We start from the raw sequence: 23,506 nt of genomic DNA, 5'->3' as shown, positions 1-23,506 counted from the left end.
TACGTGATTAATGCGATGTTTAATATGAACATAAACGGAACTTAAAGATGATTTGTTTTTCATAAGTATAGAACCATTCTTCATTAACAGCGGATCGGTAAGCCTTATTCAGTGTACGTGTACACTGGAAATACTTGTCTGTCTATCTAGCTCCACTCACTGATAAAACGGAATATTTTTACCTGCACACTGCTTTAAAAAGCAAGTAACGGGCATTATCAATTTGAACGGTAATGAGACACAATGAAGAACACAGTCTATGTGCGATAGCAGCGGAGCAAACCTTTACCCTCAACTTAACTAACCCAATATTATCTCATGTGTTCGTGACGGAGTTCGTTTGTGAAAGCATTGTTGTGTGATCTCGGGGCAGAAAATATGTTGTACCAACTATCATAACAAAACTCCGTATATAACGTTGATTTATAACAATTGTTGTTGTTGTTTAGTGCTATAGTTTTAGTGTTGAAATAATCAAGTAACATATCATTCTAGAAATTCTTCATTATGTTTTTGTGACGTCCAAACTTTGATATTATTAAAGACTTTCCCAAGGACCTAATGATGACTAGCAGTTGGAGTTGATAAATCAGGTACAGTAATTTGCTTGGTGACTTGGTTAGACAATATTAATCTCTTCGGATAGTTGAAAACGAATTTTCTTGTTTTCTGTCCCTGTTTAATTAAATTAATTTATTCATTTGTCTTCATTTATTCATATCAGTGGTTATTTGATCTTTCATCTTTTTTTGTGTGTGTATACTCAGTTTCGTTTGTTTTAAAATCTTTTAGCTATGGAACCATACGCAAAATAACACTGCTTCAGTTTGTTTTGATAATACGTAGTTTGTGCTTTCGCGTTACGAAATTGTTCAGTGTAACTGTAGGAGCACGTTTCCCAATTTGAATGACAACATGCATTTTACGAGAACAGAGGCTCATATCTCTAGATTTCCTTATTTAGTTTTTCTCATTAGACAGTGAATACCAGTTATAAATAAACACATAAAGTTGAACCTTATAAAAAAAAATTATTCAACCTGTTCTAAAAATGTCTGAAGATACTTGTACGTGAGCGTCAAAGTCAAGTGTTGCGTTTTCTTTACTATCAATGTCAAACTTTGACTAACAAGCAGTACATCGTATGTATACATAGTTACGTATCTCAGAATTTATGTACGTGGTTATTTTTGTGTAAGTGACTTTTATTCGATGAACATGTTTCCGTTCATTGCCAGACTCTGAAAAATTAGGGCAGACAGATAAACGCATAGTGAGTAAATATAATTCAACTTCTATTAAATCATAACTTGACATAACTCGTGGATAGACATATTAAAGAGTTATCGTTTAAAACTAGTGAACATCAGTAGAGTGTTGCAAGAATTGGTCACGTACATAGAAAGCTTAGCCTGTTGAGTTTCACAGATTTATCTTTAAAACATTCACATATGATTAATAGTAACAGGCATTTAACATTACAAATCCATATATCCTTATGAGGTAAATGAACTTACAAATAACTACCATTAATCCGTCTTCATGATGAGAATTGTCTGGCAGATAAGATTGAAATAATTAGTATCTATAAGTTAAAAAATCCAATTACTCTCATGATCTGATAAGTTTATAAAGTAGTTAATAACATAAATGACTGTTATGTTATTCCAACGTCACGAAACAGCTTGTAAAGTTGTTTATAATATAAATGACTGGTATATTATTATAACGTTACGAATCAGTTTGTAAAGTAGTTAATAACATAAATGACTGGTATGTTATTATAACGTTACGAATCAGTTTGTAAAGTAGTTAATAACATAAATGACTGTTATGTTATTCCAACGTCACGAAACAGCTTGTAAAGTTGTTTATAATATAAATGACTGGTATATTATTATAACGTTACGAATCAGTTTGTAAAGTAGTTAATAACATAAATGACTGGTATGTTATTATAACGTTACGAATCAGTTTGTAAAGTAGTTAATAACATAAATGACTGGTATGTTATTATAACGTTACGAATCAGTTTGTAAAGTAGTTAATAACATAAATGACTGGTATATTATTATAACGTTACGAATCAGTTTCTAGAGACAATCACCAGCTGGAAATAGTTCATGAAGTTACTTAGAAATGTAGTTAGTTAGTTTGTTTGTTTGTTTGTTTTGAATTTCGCACAAAGCTACTCGAGGGCTATCTGCGCTAGCCGTCCCTAATTTAGTAGTGTAAGACTAGAGGGAAGGCAGCTAGTCATCACCACCCACCGCCAATTCTTGGGATACTCTTTTACCAACGAAAAGTGGGATTGACCGTAACATTATAACGCCCCCACGGCTGAAAGAGCGCGCATGTTTGGCGCGACGGGGATGTGAACCCGCGACCCTCAGATTACGAGTCGCACGCCTTAACGCGCTTGGCCATGCCAGGCCAATGTAGTCAGTACATGAAGTGAGCCATAATAGGGCTCATAACATTTTGTTTGTTTTAGAATTTCTGCTGGAATTTTAACTGCGCTAGACGTCTATAATTTGAATCTCACAGAGAAAGCAGTTTTTCAACAGCACCCACCGCCAACTCTTGGGCTATTAGAATAATCGCATTTGATCGTGACCCTTCTAAACCATTCACAGCTCCAAAATACAGGACGTGATTTGTGGAGAATATCGGAATACGAACAAGAAACTAGCAGATTCAAAGTTTTTCACACTAAACACTTTGTCTTTTTCTGTCGCTGTCCCAGTAGTAGAATAGATTTCGAATCTAATTCTACATATTTTGACCAATGTACTCATAAGGTTAACAACTTTCACAACATCTACTTTATTGTTAACTCACCAAGCTGGGAGATATAAGACAAAGTGCACACCTTCATTATATCCAACACTTTGTCCATCTGGTAACATCAAATTAGTGAAAATGGTTCCTTGATATGAGTAAATTTCTTTTGGTATCCCAAACTGGGCTATCGAGTGTTTTACCAACACATTAGCCATGCGTGCGTTAAAGCCTAGACCAATGGATAAGCCTCAATCTACTTATTGAAGGTCAAACATTGTTGGATCAGCCCAATGAAAGAAAATGGTGAGTTAAAACTGTAATCAATGCATAACCTAGAAAATGCAATTTCTCCTGCTTCCAATCTTTACTAAAACTAGAACAACAACAGAAGGTCTGAGTTGGAGAAGTGCGTTATAAATTTGCTCACCTTAAATCGATTTTAAACTAGCGTGTAGATTTGCCTTGATCATAAGATCACACACAGTCTATGTAGATGACAGATATGGCTGTGAGAACTGTATAACAGATGAACATCGCTGCAGTGTCAACAAATTCGTTCCCATGAATACCGATATAGCAATTAAAACTTGATAAAAAAATATGGCAGAGAAAACTGCACCAATCATTCCAGAATGTTCAAGAAAACACTGAGGAATTCCGAGCCCGTAGGGAGCTGAGAAAGTTGATGTAAACAGTACAGTTAGTGTAGTGCTTAGCTTCTATATTATCCAACATATACATCTCATCAGTAAACACAGAAACTAGAGATTTGAACTTGTGAGCAGCCACTGAGCTACAACAAACTGTGTCATAGTCCTAATTTTAAGTCATCTATAAAAAAAACAGAAAAAATTGTTTAAAATATGTTCGACTAAGAAAAGATAGTATTTCCAATCGAGAGTATCTGTTTTCCTCAGATGATTCAAAGAAATGTCACAAATGAGGGTGACAACAAGCCATGAAGGAATGAACTAGTCATCAGATTCAGTTAAAATCATCCAATTACAGAGTCAGTTCTGTAGCCGTGATTCAGTTACGAAGACCAGATAGAGGAAAGCTGACTGCCAATTCTGGAATAGCAAAGCACATTGAGAAAGAAAACAACCTTAGGTAAGATGTCATGGTATATATCGAAGTTTGTGATCAGAGTGCAAAAAAAAGTTCAAACATTTAAGGTGAGAAGTACTTTCATTGGATTCAGTGTACAGATTATGGATTAGTGAAGTGTGGACAGATCATGTGCAGAGCCAGGGCCCCAGATGGTGCGTAGTGTCCAACATCTTCAAGACAGGGTCTCTAGGTGAAATGTAAACCAGACACCCATGTTCCAGTCTTATGACAGCACAATAAATACTGAGCATGGAGCATCTACTTGCATTCCAAATGTGGAAGAGAGGATGCAAAGGATGTTCAGTGTCTTTTTACACTTGACACAAAGTGCGAAAGCTAGCTTATTGCCAAAGATAAGCCCCAGGAACTTTGTCTCAACCACTATGAGAGTTTATCATCACAAAAATGGAGCTCTGGATCAGGATGAAAACCCTACTGGTAACAAAGACGGACCGAAATGGTCTAAGAAAAAGGGAAGGTGAACCGTTTGCTGTGGTCCACAACATCAAGTGAATGAGAACAATCTTAAGCTGTCACGTTTCAGAAAAATGGAGAACAAAGCCTTACACCATGCATCTTCCAAAACATTCTTCTGCCCAATCCGGTTAAAAACAACCAGTAGAAGACCAAGATTGCCAGGAGACAGATTGTACAGTATCTCATTATGAACATTATCAGGTCCAACTGATGCATACACAGAGGAAGAGGAAATTTAACTTTCACCAGTATAAATGGAAGATTCTAAACATAAGGAAAGACTACTCAAACCAGAAGCGACAATCTTTCAACTCATGACGTAATGGCCAAGACGATAGTAGAAGAAATAGAGGTGCCGGAAAAATAACAAACGCACTCTCAGAGAGTATAAGTTATGAACTGCATAAGCAACTTTCTTTCTATTGGAGAACAAACTGGGAAGAATATAGAGAGTGTACTTTCCACTAACCATCCAAATTCTGTCCCATACGATCCTGGAACTGAAGGTAGAAGAAATTCTGCACGTAAACTTAATTCAAGTCCTTTTGGCTTTGATATCTACCCAGCTGTACAAGGATACGAGCCTGCTTAAAAGCAATGCAATTGGAAAGAGTGAGATATCAAATAAAGGAATCCTTTGATCATAAGTTTCTCCTGGTAACAGGTAAAGAGAGCACACAGTGATAGTATGACACACAGAGATACAGATCCTCCAAGAGCATATTTAGTGCCACAGATATAGTGGAGATATGGTATACAACCAGCAGTGCCACATCTCCACGTACTTATCCATCTCACAACTTGTCATTCTTAAATAAAGAAGCTTGTTGATAAATAACTGCAGCAGCACGTTTGAAGAATTTTCCCTGAAAGGAGAGACACACAAGTGGGGGTAAGGAACCGATCAAAATCCTAATGTCACCCAAATTAGGATGAAAATCTCGACAGTTTCACCGCATTCAATGGTCATTTTTATTTCGAATAAAATAACTTGTAGAGGACACTTTTGTTTGCAACCATCTTTAGTAGAAAGATATCTTTCGACCACTATGGAACCTGCCCTGGGTCAGTTATGCTGATTTCCGTCAGAAGAAGGATTCTCCAGAGACAGAGAGTCTGGCTGAATATTGTTTCTGCACCTCGGAATCAACAAAGAAGAAGAAGAATTCAAGCAGCCACTGGATGTGATGCTGGGGACAGAAACAGGAGTAAACATGGGCCTGTAAATTTTTGGATCCGCAGAGGGCAAACGAATTTTTACATGATGAGAAAAATGATGTTAAAGACATGAAAGATCTTTCTTCACACTAAATGTAGCAATGAAATAGCATCATACATCCAAGATGTAAGAAGAGACAACTTCTGAGCCTCCACCTACTTAGACCAAGAAGAAAAGTAAGAAGGGGTGGAAACACACCAAATGACTCACTGAGAGTCAAGGCTCATATGCGTCATGATCTTTGCCACCATAACGAGCACATGTCAAAGAACTACAAAAATTAGCTTTAAAATATCTAACCCATCGACACTGGAAACCCGTGAGAGGGTTTGGTATAGAACAGTACCTTACAGTTGAGATAATCTGCCTTAAGAATGATGGTAAGACGGTGTTGTAAACGTCAGTAGAATAATACTGATAAGCATCATAATTTTGTCTTTATAAGTGGAGACAAATTACATAACAGAAACCCCTTGTCTGGAGAAATCAGTGAGAATTTCTGACTTTGGAATATCCTTTAAATCACTCTCAACGATAGACCTTCGTGAAGAATTCAAAGTAACATAGGGAGTAACATCAACAGTTTTCGACTTCAGGAAGGGTTTGCTATAAGGTGATATACATGACTCCACCAAATTATCCCCAGAGCATAATTTCTTGTGTGACTTTGCAGAGAAAGCAGTCGCGGCTAATCCCTGTTGAATGAAAAAAGGAGACATCTGCCCTAAATATTTATCTGACATAGAATGAAAGATCAAAAACGAGGCACAGGAAAACCTAGGGTGATGATTGGAGATCAGAGTTTTCCATACTTGGTCGTTTTACAGTCAACGGCTTTAACATTTTAGCTTTATTATCTGGATTTGGGGGATACATAGGAAATGGAGAATATTTAGTACCCACTAACTCCAGCTACACTATGAAAGGATACGCTACAATACTAAACAAGGGAAGTGAAGCTATGCAAGAGTTTCGTGCGAACTGTACCCAAACATCAGCCATCAGACAAAATGTCCACAACACTCATTGAAAATCTCCAATACTGGAATTTAGTTAACAATAGCCTAACAGAACTAGTCGACTGATCATAGAGGAGCCGCTCCAATGTACATATCTACAGAAATTCAACGTCAAAGTGACGTATCAAAGTTCCTCTGATATAACACATTCATCGGCATAATACCCCTCAACTATCTGGATCCTCTCCTCCCCTTCACGGGATGCCACGCATGACAAAACACGTGGGAGGATGTTTAGATATCAGAGGAGGTAGAATGTTTAGTTCTCAGAGGAGGTAAAATGTTTAGTTCTCAGAGGAGGTAGAATGTTTAGTTCACGGGATGCTAGAATGTTTAATTCGCATGGCAAAACACGTGGGAGGATGTTTAGTTCTCAGAGGAGGTAGAATGTTTAGTTCTCAGAGGAGGTAGAATGAAGAAACAGAACTTTCCTGAGAGTTCTCCTCATCACTACACGATCCACTTCGAGGGGCCCTGTATACTGTATCTGGTATTTACTCTCCTCTACCATCAAATCTCATTTAATTATTGATGTATGGTAAAAGAAATAGTTTACAATCCTAATACCAAATACCAATTTGAATGGCACTTTATCAAAAGTTGTGGCATACCCACTTTGAATAATTCCAGTGAACATATAGTTAACATCATTATCGCAGATCAGGTTTAACTCCTTTCTTAGTGTCTACAGTCAAGTCACACAACAAATACCACTCTCACCATAGAATTTGATAATCTTTCAGTGTTTACAATGCAGTAGGACAATATAATGCTCTTACAATTATATTATTCAATGTCCAATCATCCTTTATGTATTTTTTAAAAATATGTATGCCACTCTAGTGATGCATGCAGTGTTACCAGTTTTTAATGAAGACTTCAACTATAAACAACACCTTCTTATTTATAGAATATCAACAATTAGAAACCATGAGCTTGTATGTAATGGATGCTTCCAGACATTCTATTTTATTCTTCAACTACAATAATGCTTCTAGTATTCCATTATTCAGGTACCAGTATCTAACAATAATTCACAGTTCTGTCATGCATAAACCCTTGATCTCAAAAGTATTGTTTTGAGTTTTCAGAAGTGTTTTTAAGCAGTGTTCTCAAGTAGTGTTTTCGAAAACCAATACATTTTCAACATAGACCAAGCATCTTTTCCATTGCAACCTCTTCAGCAAACGTTCTTTTAATCTTTTTCAAATGGTACTAATAAAAGTTGGCTTATGAGACAGAAAACTTGTGCAAATTCTTGAGAACCAAAAGCAGTCTTAGCCTTGTCTTTGGGATAATTTTGGCTTCTGGTACCCACATGTCAGTGAACACCTTCCAACACAATCATACATTCATCTGTCCACAGAAGTAGAGACTCATCATTGACATGAGTTACCGTTTTCACCTATCTAAAATTAACAAAGAAACTTTGTGTGCAATTCTTCCTATGACAATCACTAGAGAAGATAACCATTCACTCTGTTGTGATGACTGTACAATGCCATTCTTCAATATTTACTGTAAGTTGGTACCAACTACACTTCTAATGTTTTAGGGATGCCTACATGTAATTATTTCACTAAACATGCATCACTTGAATCTCTGTAATGTTGAGTTATTTCTGTTAGATCCAGTTAGCTGTATGGTTCCACAAATACACTACATGACCAAAAGTATGTGGATACCCCTTCTAATTAATGGGTTCGGCTATTTCAGTCACACCGATTGCTAACAAGTGCTTAAAATCAAGCATACAGCCATGCAATCTCCATATGCAAACATTAACAGTAGAATGGGTTGCACTGAAGAGCTCAGTGACTTTCAACGTGGCAATGTCATAAGATACCATCTTTTCGACAAATTAGTTCGTCAAATTCCTGCCCAGCTGGAGCTGCTGGGTCAGCTGTAAGAGCTGCTATTGAGAAGTAGAAACGTCTAGAAGCAACAACAACTTAGCCACGAAGCGGTAGACTATACAATCTCACAGAACGGGACTGCCGAGTGCTAAAACGCTTAGTGCATAAAAATCGTGTGTCCACTGTTGCAACACTCACTACCGAGTTTCAAACTGCCTCAGGGAGCCACGTCAGCACAAGAACTGTTCGTCGGGAGCTTCAAGAAATAGGTTTATATGGCCGAGCAGCCGCACTAAGCCTAAGATCACCAGGTACAATGCCAAGCGTCGGCTGGAGTGGTCTAAAGCAAACTGCCATTGGATTCTGGAGTAGAGAAAACGCATTCTCTGGAGTGATGAATCACGCTTCACCATCTGGCAGTCTGATGAACGAATCTGAGTTTGGCTACCTGCCTGAATGCATAGTGTCAGCTGTAAAGTTTTGTGGAGGAGAAACAATGGTCTGGAATTGTTTTTCATTGTTTAGACTAGGCTCTTTAGTTCCAATGAAGAGATATTTTAATGCTACAGCATACAATGACATTCTAGAGAATTGTGTGCTTCTAACTTTTTGGCAACAGATGTGGGAAGACCGTTTATTGTTTCAGCATGACGATGATCCTTTGCACAAAACGAGGTTCATAAAGACATGGTTTGCCAAGGTTGATGTGGAAAAACTTGACTGGTCTGCACAGAGCCCTGATCTCAGCCCCATCGAACATCTTTGGGATGAATTGAAACACCGACTGCGAGCCAGGCCTTCTCGCCCGACCTCACAACGCTCTTGTGGCTGAATAGGAGCGAATCTCCGTAGTCATGTTCCAAAATCTAGTGAAAAATCTTTCCAGAAGAGTGGAAGCTGATATAGCAGCAAAGGAGGGACCAACTCTATATTAATGCCCATAGTTTTGGAATTAGATGTTCAACAAGCACATTTGGGTGTGACGGTCAGGTGTCCGCATACTTTTGGCTACGCATAGGGAAATAATAAATCAAAGGTCGTGTGCCATAAGGTCAAATCGAGATTCTTTAAGAAATCTTTGGAAATCGAGATTCCTTGCACAATCGTCAAAAAGCAACCATTAGAGCTAAAAACTGGATAGCTTACTGCCTATAACAACATCGAGTCTTAACATTTCCAAGGAAAGATCGGTTTCTGGAACTATGCTGCCTTTTATTGCTAGTTGAAAGTATTTTTGGAATTTCGCACAAAGCTACTCGAGGGCTATCTGTGCTAGCCGTCCCTAATTTAGTAGTTTAAGACTAGAGAGAAGGCAGCTAGTCATCACCACCCACCGCCAACTCTTGGGCTACTCTTTTACCAACGAATAGTGGGATTGACCGTCACATTATAACGTCCCCACGGCTGGGAGGGCGAGCATGTTTGGCACGACTCGGGCGCGAACCCGCGACCCTCAGATTACGAAGTGCACGCCTTAACGCGCTAGGTCATGCCGGGCCCTAGTAGAAAGTAGTGAATTTTACGTATTGGCTCAACAATCATAATATACATACAGCACTAGTGAAATGAGTAAACAGTCGAACTCTATCTGTAGCATAGAGATACTGTGATTACCTCGTCGACATACAATAGTGCAAAACATTGTTCCTTGACGAGGTCTGTGTGGCTTTGGATGCTGTTCCCGTTACAATTCGCCTGTTGCACAGATAAACGTGGTTGAATACTTTATACAATTTGTCCATTCCTAGAATGTCACTGCAAATCTCAAGTTCAAAGATAAATACTATCATTCTGTGGATTACTTTGTATCAGCATAGTCATAATTCTGCTTCTTTAATCATGTTTTGGTTATCAACATTTTCCTGATACACAATGAAATCAATTCCTGTCGTTGCAACACAAATCTTTACAGTGTATATCACATCCTTCAAGCCGTAACATTAACCACTAAACATACAAACTTTCCCAAGTTGGAAACCAGTTTAATATGAGGAATCATTAGTATTCTAAAGCAAATGTAGCAAAAATCTTTCAATATTTTTGCATCTGCTGTGCAGTTAGTTAATACAGGTAACATGGGAAGGTATAGGAAGTTCACTTTGAAGTAACCTTCCTCCTTACAACCCAGACAAATGGTATAATTCTCCCTTCTGTAGTAACATCCAGGAGACGCATCATTGGCATCAGTTGTGACCAATATAATGGGTGGACCTGGAAGTGAAGCATTCATTTGAGTAAGGAAAGTCTATTCAAGGAACAGCAACTGCAGACCTTTCCCTTCTGTAACTTATTTAAAATCGAGACTTCGAATTATAATTCTGGGAAAAATACCTCCTCAGATGAAAGATCACTGATACTCATCTGATAAGGATATAACTCTGTAAAGCTATCAATGAGAATTGTTTGTCTGTTTGTAGTTAAGCACAAAATTATATAAAGTGCTATTTTGTAGAGTCCACCATAGGTATCGAAACTCGATTTTTAGCGTAAACGTCCACAGATTTGCCATTGTGCCACTAAAAGACATGAACGAGGATATCCTATGAACTGCAAAAACCACTGCAGAGTATACTTTCTCATTAAAATGAATAAGTCATCCACGTAAGTGAACAAGTTCACAGAAAGTTCCTTTTGTCTTCAACTCAGAACGATGGACGGCTGTTTTCGATCAAGTTGAAATATAGGTGCCGTTTAGCAATAACTTTATCTAGACTTCACAGTTTTGTTTTTATAAAGTGCTCAATAATATCAAAAGCTGGATCATCTAAACATTGACTATTCTCGAGTTCAGCCATTCTAAGCAGTAACCTGACTAACACCCTTGAAGAAACCGTCTAGTTTTTATTTTCCCTTAAATGAAGGGAATAATATTTCTGTAGTCTCTAGCACGACTACAAACAATTTCAGTGTAAACTTCAGAGAATCTGTCCATTGACTTTACATGAATCCAGTCCTTACCGTATACATCTCTGCCCAGAGGGGATCAATTATTTGCCAGTCCACGCCTAATGCAAGAAAGACTTCGTGTTACTAAACAGCATTGCAGCATTGGCAAATTTTCAGGAAAAGACTTCTGCTAGATCAAACAACGCTTTCTAAGAGCCATTGCTCCTGAACAATTAACTGGTTTTCATTGTCATGAAACAGTTCACTTGGAAAAAAAATCATTTTCTCGAATTCAAACCTTAAATTCAATCCCTTAAAAGATCAAAGGAATACATTAAAATACACGTTCTACAGTAACAGTTCCTGTGGTCATGGTACCAACTTCTGTCCTACCTACCATATGTTATTCTCAGACTCTCCTAGTGACCAATCAGGGAGGAACCACATTTCATAAGAAATGTTTTACAGTTCTTTCAACCTAAATGTATTCTGAAACAATTAATAGTTTGCTTCCTTACGAATATTCATGAAAGCTGTTTAATAACTAGCTGAAGTAGCTATTCCAGATTTTGTTAAGAGAAAGTGTAGCTAGCCACCGTTACCTTATGGACTACTTTTATCTCATCAGCTAGGTAAATTTGTCATCCGTAATACACAGTTACGACCCCAAAGTGCAAAGTACAAAGGGAAAGTCGTAAAATAAATCATAACAATATATTAACGGTTACAGCAAAGAGTGAAACCAATGATAAAAACTGATTAACCTGTTGTTTCTAATTAAGGAAATAGATTATAACTGCATATAAGAGTTTAGATGAAATTCTAAAATTGTTCCTAACGGGAGGTCAACAATTGTAATAGATGAAGTAACCCACATTAGTAGATAGAGGGGAAAGCATGAAACTGATGAATAGAGTTTCCTAACTGCTTGCTTGTTTGTCTTAGTGCAAAGTTACACAACTGGGTATCTGTACTTTTTCTATTACGGGTAACTGAACCTTGAATTTCAGGTTTGCAAGTACATACTCTTACTGCTGACCCATTGGACGACTGGCTAGGTGTTTGTGTAAGATTACATCAAATGTTAAAAATTGATTTTGTTTTATTATAATGCTTATAGAAAATATATTTAGAAATAAAATTTGGATACATGAAAGACCTTAACTTTAGTGGTTACATACATTTAGAAAATATAAATATGAGACTTTAGACAATAAAATGGTATTGAAGGTATCATATGTATTTGTATTGGAACTTCTACCCTTTATAATTAAGCCATACAGAGCCGTATTTACGTTCAGTTAGTCTGTCATCACTTTTAATTAAACCTATAAAACGTCGATATCATTAAGAAATACAAGATAACAGATAAACAACTTTATAGCAGGCGCCTCAAGGCCTAAACCTATAGTGTTACTGGAACAATCAAACGATGGTTGCGCAATACAACCAAACGTGCTTCAGATACGACATACTGATACGCGGCTCAACAAATACGGCCCAGTGGTTTTGTTTGTTTTCGAAGTTCCCGCAAAGCTACACGAGGGTTATCTGCACTAGCCGTCCCTAATTTAGCAGTGTAAGACTAGAGGGAAAGACTAGTCATCATCACCCACCGCCAACTCTTGGGCTACTACTTTACCAACGAACTGTGGGATTGATCGCCACATTATAACACCCCCACGGATGAAAGGGTAAGCATGTTTAGTGCGACAGGGATTCGAACCCGCGACCCTTAACCACCTGATCATGTTGGGTCCCAGCCTAGATGTTAAGATAAGTTACTTTTTCATTGGGCCCGGCATGGCCGTGTGTGTTAAAGCGTTCGACTCGTAAACTGAGGGTCGCGAGTTCGAATCCCGGTCGCACCAAACATGCTCTCCCTTTCAGCCGTGGTGGCATTATAATGTGACAGTCAATCCCACTATTCGTCAGTAAAAAAGTAGCTTAAGAGTTGGCGGTGAGTGGTGATGACTAGCTGCCTTCCCTCTAGTCTTACACTGCTAAATGAGGACGGCTAGCGCAGATAGCCCTCGTGTAGCTCTGCGCGAAATTCAAAATAACTAACTAATTAACTTTTTCATTTATTTATTATAAGTATTAAGAAACTATTGTTTAACAACTTATAGCTTCACAAGTCTATGCTCTAATTTTAAAGAGTAAAAAGTAGAAGCATTATTTAGAGTAACCAATAGAAGTGTTTTTTTTTAAATTTAGAATGCTATTAATGAGTCATGTGTACATGATGGCACCATGTTTACTAAATTTCATTAAATCATAAGATGCAAAGTTGAATAAGTAATTAATTCTTTTTGCTTGTGTTTGTTTTTTTCTTAAAAGTGTGAACAAACCAGAAAATTGATGAATTTATATATTTCATAATGTCACCACCAATTCTCTTTAATGTTACCTGCTAGTGCAACGGTAAGTCTATGGTTTTACAACCCTAAAATTAGGGGTTCAGTTCCCCTGGGTACACTCAGCAGATAACTCGATGTAGCTTTGTTATGAAAACACACACACACACACACTCTCTATTTAATTATATGTATAATATACGGCATTTGACAGAGGAAGCATATGTTATACGTATGTATGGGTACTAATTCTCGTGTTTCTTGTATAAGTACTTTTGTACACTAGATTACCAATAATTAAAACGATTAGCGACTATAATATATAGTAAAATGTTGAATCGCGAAATATACAGTTCATCCCTTAAATGCATTCGTATTAAATATCAAAGAAAGAATTACACAACATGTTTTAAAACTTCGTTTATTCGAAAGCCTATCTCTGTCGTTCGTTTTTGGTGGAATATCACAGGACATTTTAGGAATTCTTATCTTTCCTGATGTGATAATAAATTATAATTTTCTTTTTTTCATTATTCACCTAAATTAATAGAAAGTAGAGAGAAAAGTATAGGTTAAAATACAGTCTTAAAATATAAGGTTCCACTACTTTTAACCTACAAAGGTTAATAAACCTTGATGTTTTATCGTGGTACCTCAGGTACTAAGTTTATTTTAGGGTTATTACATTTATGTGTAATGACATCAAAACATTATTAGTTAATAGAATGTTAAGAAAATTAAACCAAATATTTAAATATATTCTGAAATAGCATTGAATCAAATTTAGTCCTGCCTTGTTTCCAAATGTTACCGTTGGTTGAAACGATTTTTTTTTTTTTTTTTTACAATGTACAAAATCAGTCTGACGGACGTAAACTTTGGGAACTTGAGAATATCTCAGTTTCGTTTTTTTCCTGACATCTGACTGACAGGACAACGGTTTTACATCAACATTCCGTTCTTATCTGTTGCAAAACCTGACGACAACCAGGAGATAACATAAAAACCTCCCATGTTTCTGAAACTTCACGTCATTTAACTCAGAAGCCACAAAATAGTTTCATCTGACTAAAGCTTTTAAAGACGCCAGAAATAAAACATTTTAAAACAACGGTTAAAACAGTGAATGCCAGTTTAATATTAATATAGACGAAACATTAATTCTCAGTGTAACGTTAACATAATTGAAGCAGTAACCCTCAGTTTAATATTATTATAAATAAAGCAGTAATTCTTTGTGTATTTATTGCTCTCGGTGGTTTCTTAGCACTTTTGTTTTTTTCGAAAATAAAAGTGTTTGTGTTTTATAGACACTTTGATTTATGTTTTATGTTTCTGGTAAGTCTCAGTAGAATACACAATACTCTCCCATATCCTGACGAAAGGAGCTGTATCCCGATCCAGAGATCCAAATCAGTTTAACATTAGAAAAGTAACAGCAGAGTTATCGCTACAAGAAAGTCCACAAAGAAGTTAATTAAAAGTAAATTCATATATTAGAATATCACTAACTACGATAGTAAAAAAGTGGTTTTTCTTGTGCAGGATTTCTGAAGTATTTCATGAGTAAATGAAATGTGTCGTTTTTATTCAACTTTAAAATAAATAAATATTTATTATGTTATTTTCAATCAATTAGCTAAAGTTTAATATAAGTTCTGTATTTCATGCACTTCAATCGTTATTATGTTTCTACTGTAACATATTTGTTCAATGACAAATGTTAGGGTTAAGGATTTTATACCCCTCGTAGACGCAACACAGATGGTCCATTGTGTAGCTTAACAACAAATCAAACAATATTTCTATAGAGAATTCAGAGGAAAGGGTCTCAACTATTGACTTATTAGAACAATGAGGAACTGATATATCTCGGTCATTACTGCTTTCAACTTGTTGTTTTCCAAGACTTGAGGCAATGAACAACAATAGGCTATTCAAGTGTTCGATACATTAAGCAATGCCCCCGAGAGCTTCTTGTGTAGCTATAAAACATTCTTTGTTCACTAATCTAATCCACACTTGTTTGTGTGACACTTAAACATCTTCATGATGACATTTATTCTGTTACAAAATATGTTAGAATCTAGGTTAAAACGTGTGGAAAGGTGAAAGTTATATCTCAGATAAAAACTGTTGTTTTTTTTACCTTTGCGGCATCTTAACGCACAGATAATGTACTACTAAACGCACGTATATAATTGACTCCAAATGGTGGTAATTTGTGATAAAATCTGGTTGTATCTAAAGCTTCCAGTTCACTTTATAAACAAAGAACACATAAGATCAAACAATTTTGAAGAATCCCATTTAAAACCAATGAAACAGTTAGATGTTTGTGTACTTTATAGAACAATATGACGTGATACGTCAGGTTCTTCCAAAATATTCAAAATATGTTTTAAAAAAATATTCCTGTGAAATATTCTCAAAGATATTAGACCAGCAGTACTGGAGAAGTGAAGTTAAATATATTATTTAACTACACATCCATAGTATATTCTAAAACTGCTCCTTATAGTTTAATAATTTTTATGAGTTAGCAGCAAGCAACCACATAATAATGAACAAAATCTATGTCTTTACTATTGGACCATGTGTAACACAATATACAAAAATTACCGTGACTCCAACCATCTCTCTTAACCAATAGTGAGTCCGAACTTCTGTAAATTATTTGCACACAGCTTTACAGATCTCTAAAAGTGGCAAAGGCACATTATTTAGAGTCACCATGACATATTTAATAAGGATCGTGAATATTTCAAAATAAGAAATGGATGAATCAATAGCAATATACGACATATTACACAGTAAAATTGATTAATCGTAGTATATGGAAGGACTTGGAAACACGATGTTAAATACAGATATCTGCTATACTACAAATACGTCATCTATAGAAACACGATGTTAAATACAGGTATGTATTTTACATTAAAAATATCACTTATGGAAAAATTATGTTAAATAGGTAATCAGTTAAAGTACAAGTTTCATATAATTATTTTATATTTTAAGATTATTTCCTCAATTTACAATAGGTGTTTCAATATATAATTAAGCATGGCGATCAACTTGAACTACATACAATAATTATCTTTGTTTTAACATAAATTACAGAAAGATATTATTATTTTTTCTATTGTAATACTTTTATAACTAAAAAGAGTAATATTTTTTTTCTATTGTAATACTTTTATAATTGAAAAGAGTAATATTTTTTCTATTGTAATACTTTTATAACTGAAAAGAGTAATATTTTTTCTATTGTAATATTTTATAACTGAAAAGAGTAATATTTTTTTATTGTAATACTTTTATAACTGAAAAGAGTAATATTTTTTCTATTGTAATACTTTTATAACTGAAAAGAGTAATATTTTTTCTATTGTAATATTTTATAACTGAAAAGAGAAATATTTTTTTATTGTAATACTTTTATAACTGAAAAGAGTAATATTTTTTCTATTGTAATACTTTTATAACTGAAAAGAGTAATATTTTTTCTATTGTAATACTTTTATAACTGAAAAGAGTAGTATTAGAAATAACTCTTTTTTTTTTTTTTAGTACGCTCAGAAATCCGACGGTTTGAAAACAAATATTGTATGACATAAACATAGACTGTTAGATACTTTGTTAAAATAAATAAAAAGAAGGATGTGTCACATTTACGAAAACCAAAGAAAAAGAAAAATACTTATCAATGAAACGTTAGGGTAAATTATATGAAACATAACTGACCATCTGGTTCAGTTTGATGGTTCTATTCCTAACACTTGTTCTTATGTTGTTCTTGACCACAACGCTTCAAAGTAGCATCATGAAACAGCTCAGAAGTTACCTTAAAAATAGTAACATTTCATCATAAGTATTGACTTAGGAAAGAATTTAAGAAATATTGTAACAAGTTTTCGTGAAACGAGTTAGCGCATCCATCTTATCAGACTTGAAGCCTGTAAGCCGCTGAACATTGGCTTCTTGTCGATCTCTGAAACTGTCATGAAGAACAATGACAAATTGTAGAATGAGTCCGGTAATCACTTGAAGAGCATAAGACTGTGGAATGATAACCTGCTTGTCTTACTGTGGGTTTCTTTTGGTAGGTTCGGTTTTCATCCAGAGGTACAGTCGTGCTTAATTTGTCTGGTGTAGGTTTGTCTTGGCTGGTTTGGACTTGGGATTTAATTGGTGTTACAGTGTACAGGATACGATTAATGGTAACGTTTTCAGAGACAAACTATTACAACATTTAATCTGTGTTACAGTGTACAAGATACGATTAATGGTCACGTTTTCAGAGACAAACTATTACAACATTTAATCTGTGTTACAGTGTACAAGATACGATTAATGGTCACGTTTTCAGAGACAAACTATTACAACATTTAATCTGTGTTACAGTGTACAGGATACGATTAATGGTCACGTTCCAGAGACAAACTATTACAACATTTAATCTGTGTTACAGTGTACAAGATACGATTAATGGTCACGTTCCAGAGACAAACTATTACAACATTTAATCTGTGTTACAGTGTACAAGATACGATTAATGGTCACGTTCCAGAGACAAACTATTACAATATTTAATCTTTGTTACAGTGTACAAGATACGATTAATGGTCACGTTCCAGAGACAAACTATTACAATATTTAATCTTTGTTACAGTGTACAAGATACGATTAATGGTCACGTCCCACAGACAAACCATTACAACCTTTCTGAATCTGTGTTCTCCCAGTATGCTTCAGTATATAATGTATAAGGTACCACTCTTCAAATGAAATGACCAACTAATTTCCATGTTTATCATATTTGTTTAAATGTGTTCTTATTTCCTCGCAGTCTTCACTAACAATGCGATGTGCACATGACAACGTACAGTATTTAAGCTAAATAAAATGGTCTGAGTGTTAATGCACTTCCAATCCCACCTTTCTTTCATAGAGAATAGCCCAAGAGTTGATAGTTGGTGATATTTATTATCTGCCTTCCTTACAGCCTACAATTTTTAAATTTGATACGGCTAGCACAGACAATCTTCGAGAAGATTTGTGTGAATATGCAAACCGAACAAACAGAGTATTCAATAAAATTGCATTACCCACATTGTGTAGGTGTATAAAGCAAGAACATAGTATAATATTTAATTCATTTACTAGCCAAACTTCATATCAGAAGGGACCCATCAAACTGCTAACTCTGGATGTGGTTTAACACCAATGTGCTAGGAGGCTGAGTATACCAAGTGGTTTGAAAGAACAGATTTACGGACAATATATATATATATATACATCACGAGAAAGTCAAATTTGATAATTTCCTCTTTCATAAATAGTTTCCGAACAAAATGTATTGCTAGCGAAACTCCAAAGAGTTTTCTATATCAAGAATTAATTACTTCAGCTATTGTATGAACTGTCGTAATTATTACGAAATCACATACACAGCACGACTCAAGTCTTGAACTTTAAACATTCGCCACTGATGAAGTTTCTACTAGCCTATAGCACGTGTGTAGGACAAAGATGTCACGTTTATCTACAGTATGTGCCCTTATTATGTTTTGTGTTTACAGATAACTAATATTTAACTTTCGAAACGCCAACGATAAAAGCAACACAGGCTCTATACTACCAAGTTACTTCTCTCGTGATCGGAGCATAATTTAAATATGCATATGAAATATTATGTGCAGCCAGTTAGGGCGAAAAACAAAAGAATTATTTTCCTTCACGCGTGACTTTCATTATTCAACACAGATTGTGCTTCAATACATGAGAACGCTTTCAGTGCTACGATAGATGAAGCCAAACTGATAATATCTGTAGAAAAAAAAACATGTGCTAGTTTTTATTACCAATTTTTTACGATTGCAATTATACATTTTGGTGCTCACTTGATTACCGTTTCATGAACTAATCAATCGAAACGTGATCTGAGTTCTTTTTTAATTTATTTTTTGTTGTTATATTAATAGTTCATATGCAATAAGCGTGAGAAAATATAAATGGAACTCCACCTTAAATCAATTTAAAATACCAGTCTTGTCTTTCGTAAAGTTAAATGACCAATTGTCCACAGTTATGTGTTTAATTTCCTTCAAAGTCTGTTATAAGTTTTATATTTTTTACAGAGAGGAAGTGGTTAAAATAATATTTTATTATAATACTTTGACGCAGATGAATGTCGAACTGGTAACGGCACTCAGAAATAAAACGTAAAATCTGTCTCTGAAGTACTTTCAAAAATTAATATTGCATAAAGGTTATTAGTAGAGAAAATACTGGTAATATTACTAGCAAACGCGTTAAGACGTGCGACTCGTAATCCGAGGTCCCGGGTTCGCATCCCGTCGCGCCAAACATTCTCGCCCTTTCAGCCGTGGGGGCGTTATTATGTGACGGTCAATCCCACTATTCGTTGGTAAAAGAGTAGCCCAAGAGTTGGCGGTGGGTGGTGATGACTAGCTGCCTTCCTTCTAGTCTTATACTGCTAAATTAGGGACGGCTAGCACAGATATCCCTCGAGTAGCTTTGTGCGAAATTCAAAAAACAAACAAACATTATTACCAGCATAAAGGAGCTGTATCAAAAATCGTGTCGTCACTCATGATCCATATAAAACTTTATTTACCATCTAGAAACTTGTTTATAATCATCGTACGTGTTACCATATATTTCAAAGATAAATGGATGGAAGAAGATATTATTCCTTATCTCGTAGTATGTAATGGAAATGTTCATATGCACATGTTTATATATGTTTTCCTTTCGTACCGTTAGTAATGTTTACTGTTTTTTTTATTCACCTACTTGAAGAAATACAACTAGGAGATAAAATAAAATATTTATATGGCATCAGAATTTTAAAGTAACAATACATAATTGAGAAAATGTTATTTTCTCCAAATGTCTCAAAACAAGTTTCATTTTTGCACAAATTATAAGTTATGTTGAACATAAAACCAGATAATGTTTTACATCAGCAGATGGCTGGACTAGAGATACTTGCAAGAGAAAGCTTGCCTTCATTACGAAGTAGTAGTCAGGCTTCTTTGATGATAGCTCAAGGTTTAGGAGATGGTGATGAAACGAGCTGGTCGTGGCATTACTTGAAGGTAAGCTGATCGTTCTACTGCATTACCGAAACGTAAATTAATCTATGTCTTGTAGGGGTGTTTTAAAGATATTTTGGATTAAGTCTAAACCTTCAAATACATAACAATCAGTTTTAAGTTTGTTAAATATGTTTAAAACCCAACTTTTGACAGTTGTCTAAACCTCTCGAATTCAAACATGTATTGCTTTAATGTGCGCTTAGACGGGTTATTCGAAAGTAATCCATAACTTTACAATAAATTTCATTCAGCAATGATTTTAAATTTTAAATTTCGAATCCCCGTCACACACACATGCTCGCCCTTTCAGCCGTGAAGGCGTTAAAATGACAAGGTCAATCTCACTTTACGTTGGTAAAAGAGTAGCCCAAGAGTTGGCGTTGAGGGCTGATGACTAGCTGCCTTCCTCTAGTTTTACACTACTAAATTATGGACGGCTAGCGCAATAGCCCTCGTGTAGCTTTGCGCGAAATTCAAACAAAATTACTTGAGGGTGGTTTTAACATTAACTTTAAAGCTATATTGTTTCTAGCTGATCTTTAAGCGCAGATAACCTTCATGTAGCTCTGCGCGAAATTCAAAACAAGTAAGAACACATAACTTCAGCACTTTAGTGAATGTAACACTACTTTTAAATTAGTTAACTTTTAGTAAATAAGGCCTCTCTAACAAATCTTGCAGATAAGTTCATATAGAAGTACAATACGTATTTTATAATTAAAAGGCAAAAAAAGTTTGTGAAAGGGGAATTCATAGTATTATTTTGATAATAACAAAGATTCCAGCGCTACAAAATGGTAAAACTCCTATAACCCAAACGCTTTCAAAAGGAGGGCATTTCTATTACCGAGACGTCCTCCGCTGGGACAGCAGTAAATCCACGGATTTACAACGCTGAAATCAGGAGTTCGATTATCTTCGGTGGACACTGCAGATAGCCCGATGTGGTTTTTGCTATTATACTTCAGTGGCAAACTGGTACACTAAATATTTTTCATTACATTGGTTTTAACGGAGATGACCAGATGGCGTGCTTGTACTCCATTCCACATGCATGTCTATTTCATACCAACTTACCCTATAGCCCAGGAAGCGCTGATCAAGGTGGTACTAAGTAAACGGGTGAAATAGTAGTAACTGTCAATCTCGTACAACACAATACGGGTTTTAAATCCTTCTGGGTTTACCCCAGATCTATAAAAGCCGCATGATAATCAGTGAGCGAGAAACTAGGAAATATTCGTCACGGACAGTCACATAGACATAAACCACTCTAGAGTGTAGATGCATATTTGATACGTTCCGAGTATATTTAAAAATAATTTTATATTAAGTTTCAAAGGTTGTGAAAATTGATCAAAAATACATTATTAGCTATATGCGCACATATATATAAATCTATGTGTGCGTGTAATTCGCATCTAATAGTGTGTATGTAAGTAACATTTGATATGTAATCAGCATCTGATAGTATATACGTAATTAGCATCTGATAGTATATACGTAATTAGCATCTGATAGTATGTTTTGGTTTATGAAAAAAGTAAATTTGTTTTATTAAACAGAGTTAGAGTATTTTTCATACATGTATAAATGTATATATATATGTCATCCTCAGAAGGTAAGTTTATCTTTGTTACTCCCAAATGGTAGTATTTTATTTTGTTTTTCATTTCCTTTGGAAAGCAGTCACCTCCCTCAACAGCTTATAGAAGGTCAAGTTTGATATACATGTGTGACGTTGTGGGTTTCAGCACTCACATCTCACTCTACTAATTTATACTTATTTTCATTGTTTTTTTTTGAATTTCTTCATGTGAGACTTGCTAAAATAGTTTAAAACTGATAGACGAAGTATCCCCACCACAATGTGGGTCCTACTATCAGCCACCTCCAAAACCTAGGATACCTTTTATATCCCATATTACTGGGGGTCATCTTGATTTGTGCGGCATCTTTGATTTCATTTTTGTTTGGGTTTGTTTTGCTCAGTAAAATGTTGTTTATCGCAGGTTTGAATTTTATATGGTTTGATTTTGTTTACTTTGATTTTTGGATATTTATTTGCTGTATACATATATACGTACATAGCTAACTACCATATGATAATAAATTATTATTCACTATATATTCAGACGCATTGTTGACTAAATGTATGGCAAGATAGGGGTGTAAACTTATTATAACGTGACGTAACTACCATACAATAAGGCAGTCAGGGAAAGTTTGTACTTCTGTTATACGATCTCATATTGTAAAAACACATAACATATTATCAAAATATTACATATACTGTTTGTAACATGTCGATGTAGAAAATCTGACGATTAAAATATCAAAAATTGAAAGTTAACGTTTGATTCTAGTTCGTGGTATATTTGTAATTATTAGCAATGAGTGCGTGATATCAGATTTCAGTAAAACTTTGTATAACGTCATTGAACCTGACGTAAAGTTATAAAGTTATAATTCATTATACATAAATTAATATTGGTAGCAAAAGTTCCGTTTCTAATATTGGTGGACATTGAGATATAAACATTAATATTGTATATTTATTACTTAGACATTATGTATATTTGATAAAGAAATTATAAATGAAAAATAAATGATAGAATACAGAAACAACCAACGTAAATAATTAAAATAATTATTATAAAACTGATGAATG

At 35.2% G+C, this 23,506-nt stretch overlaps 1 protein-coding gene across 4 annotated transcripts in view; it reads left to right on the top strand.

The window, feature by feature from the left end:
* Positions 1-240: 240 nt before the first annotated feature.
* LOC143231649 (adenylate cyclase type 2-like) overlaps positions 241-23,506 on the top strand; it is a 92,171-nt gene continuing 68,905 nt past the window's right edge. For 3 of the 4 annotated variants that reach the window (XM_076466198.1, XM_076466195.1, XM_076466197.1), the window contains exons 1-2: positions 241-593; positions 20,707-20,835. In XM_076466198.1, the coding sequence (XP_076322313.1) occupies positions 20,707-20,835 (129 nt within the window). In that variant the 5' untranslated portion in view covers positions 241-593. Of the gene's footprint in view, positions 594-20,703; positions 20,836-23,506 lie in introns of all 4 variants that reach the window. The other variant, XM_076466196.1, reaches the window with a different exon arrangement.

This window comes from Tachypleus tridentatus, chromosome 11 (genome assembly GCF_004210375.1).
Source record: "Tachypleus tridentatus isolate NWPU-2018 chromosome 11, ASM421037v1, whole genome shotgun sequence".
Classification (NCBI taxonomy): Eukaryota; Metazoa; Arthropoda; class Merostomata; order Xiphosura; family Limulidae; genus Tachypleus; species Tachypleus tridentatus.
The sequence above is the reverse complement of the archived record's forward strand: the minus strand, read 5'-3'. Positions and strand labels throughout refer to the sequence as shown.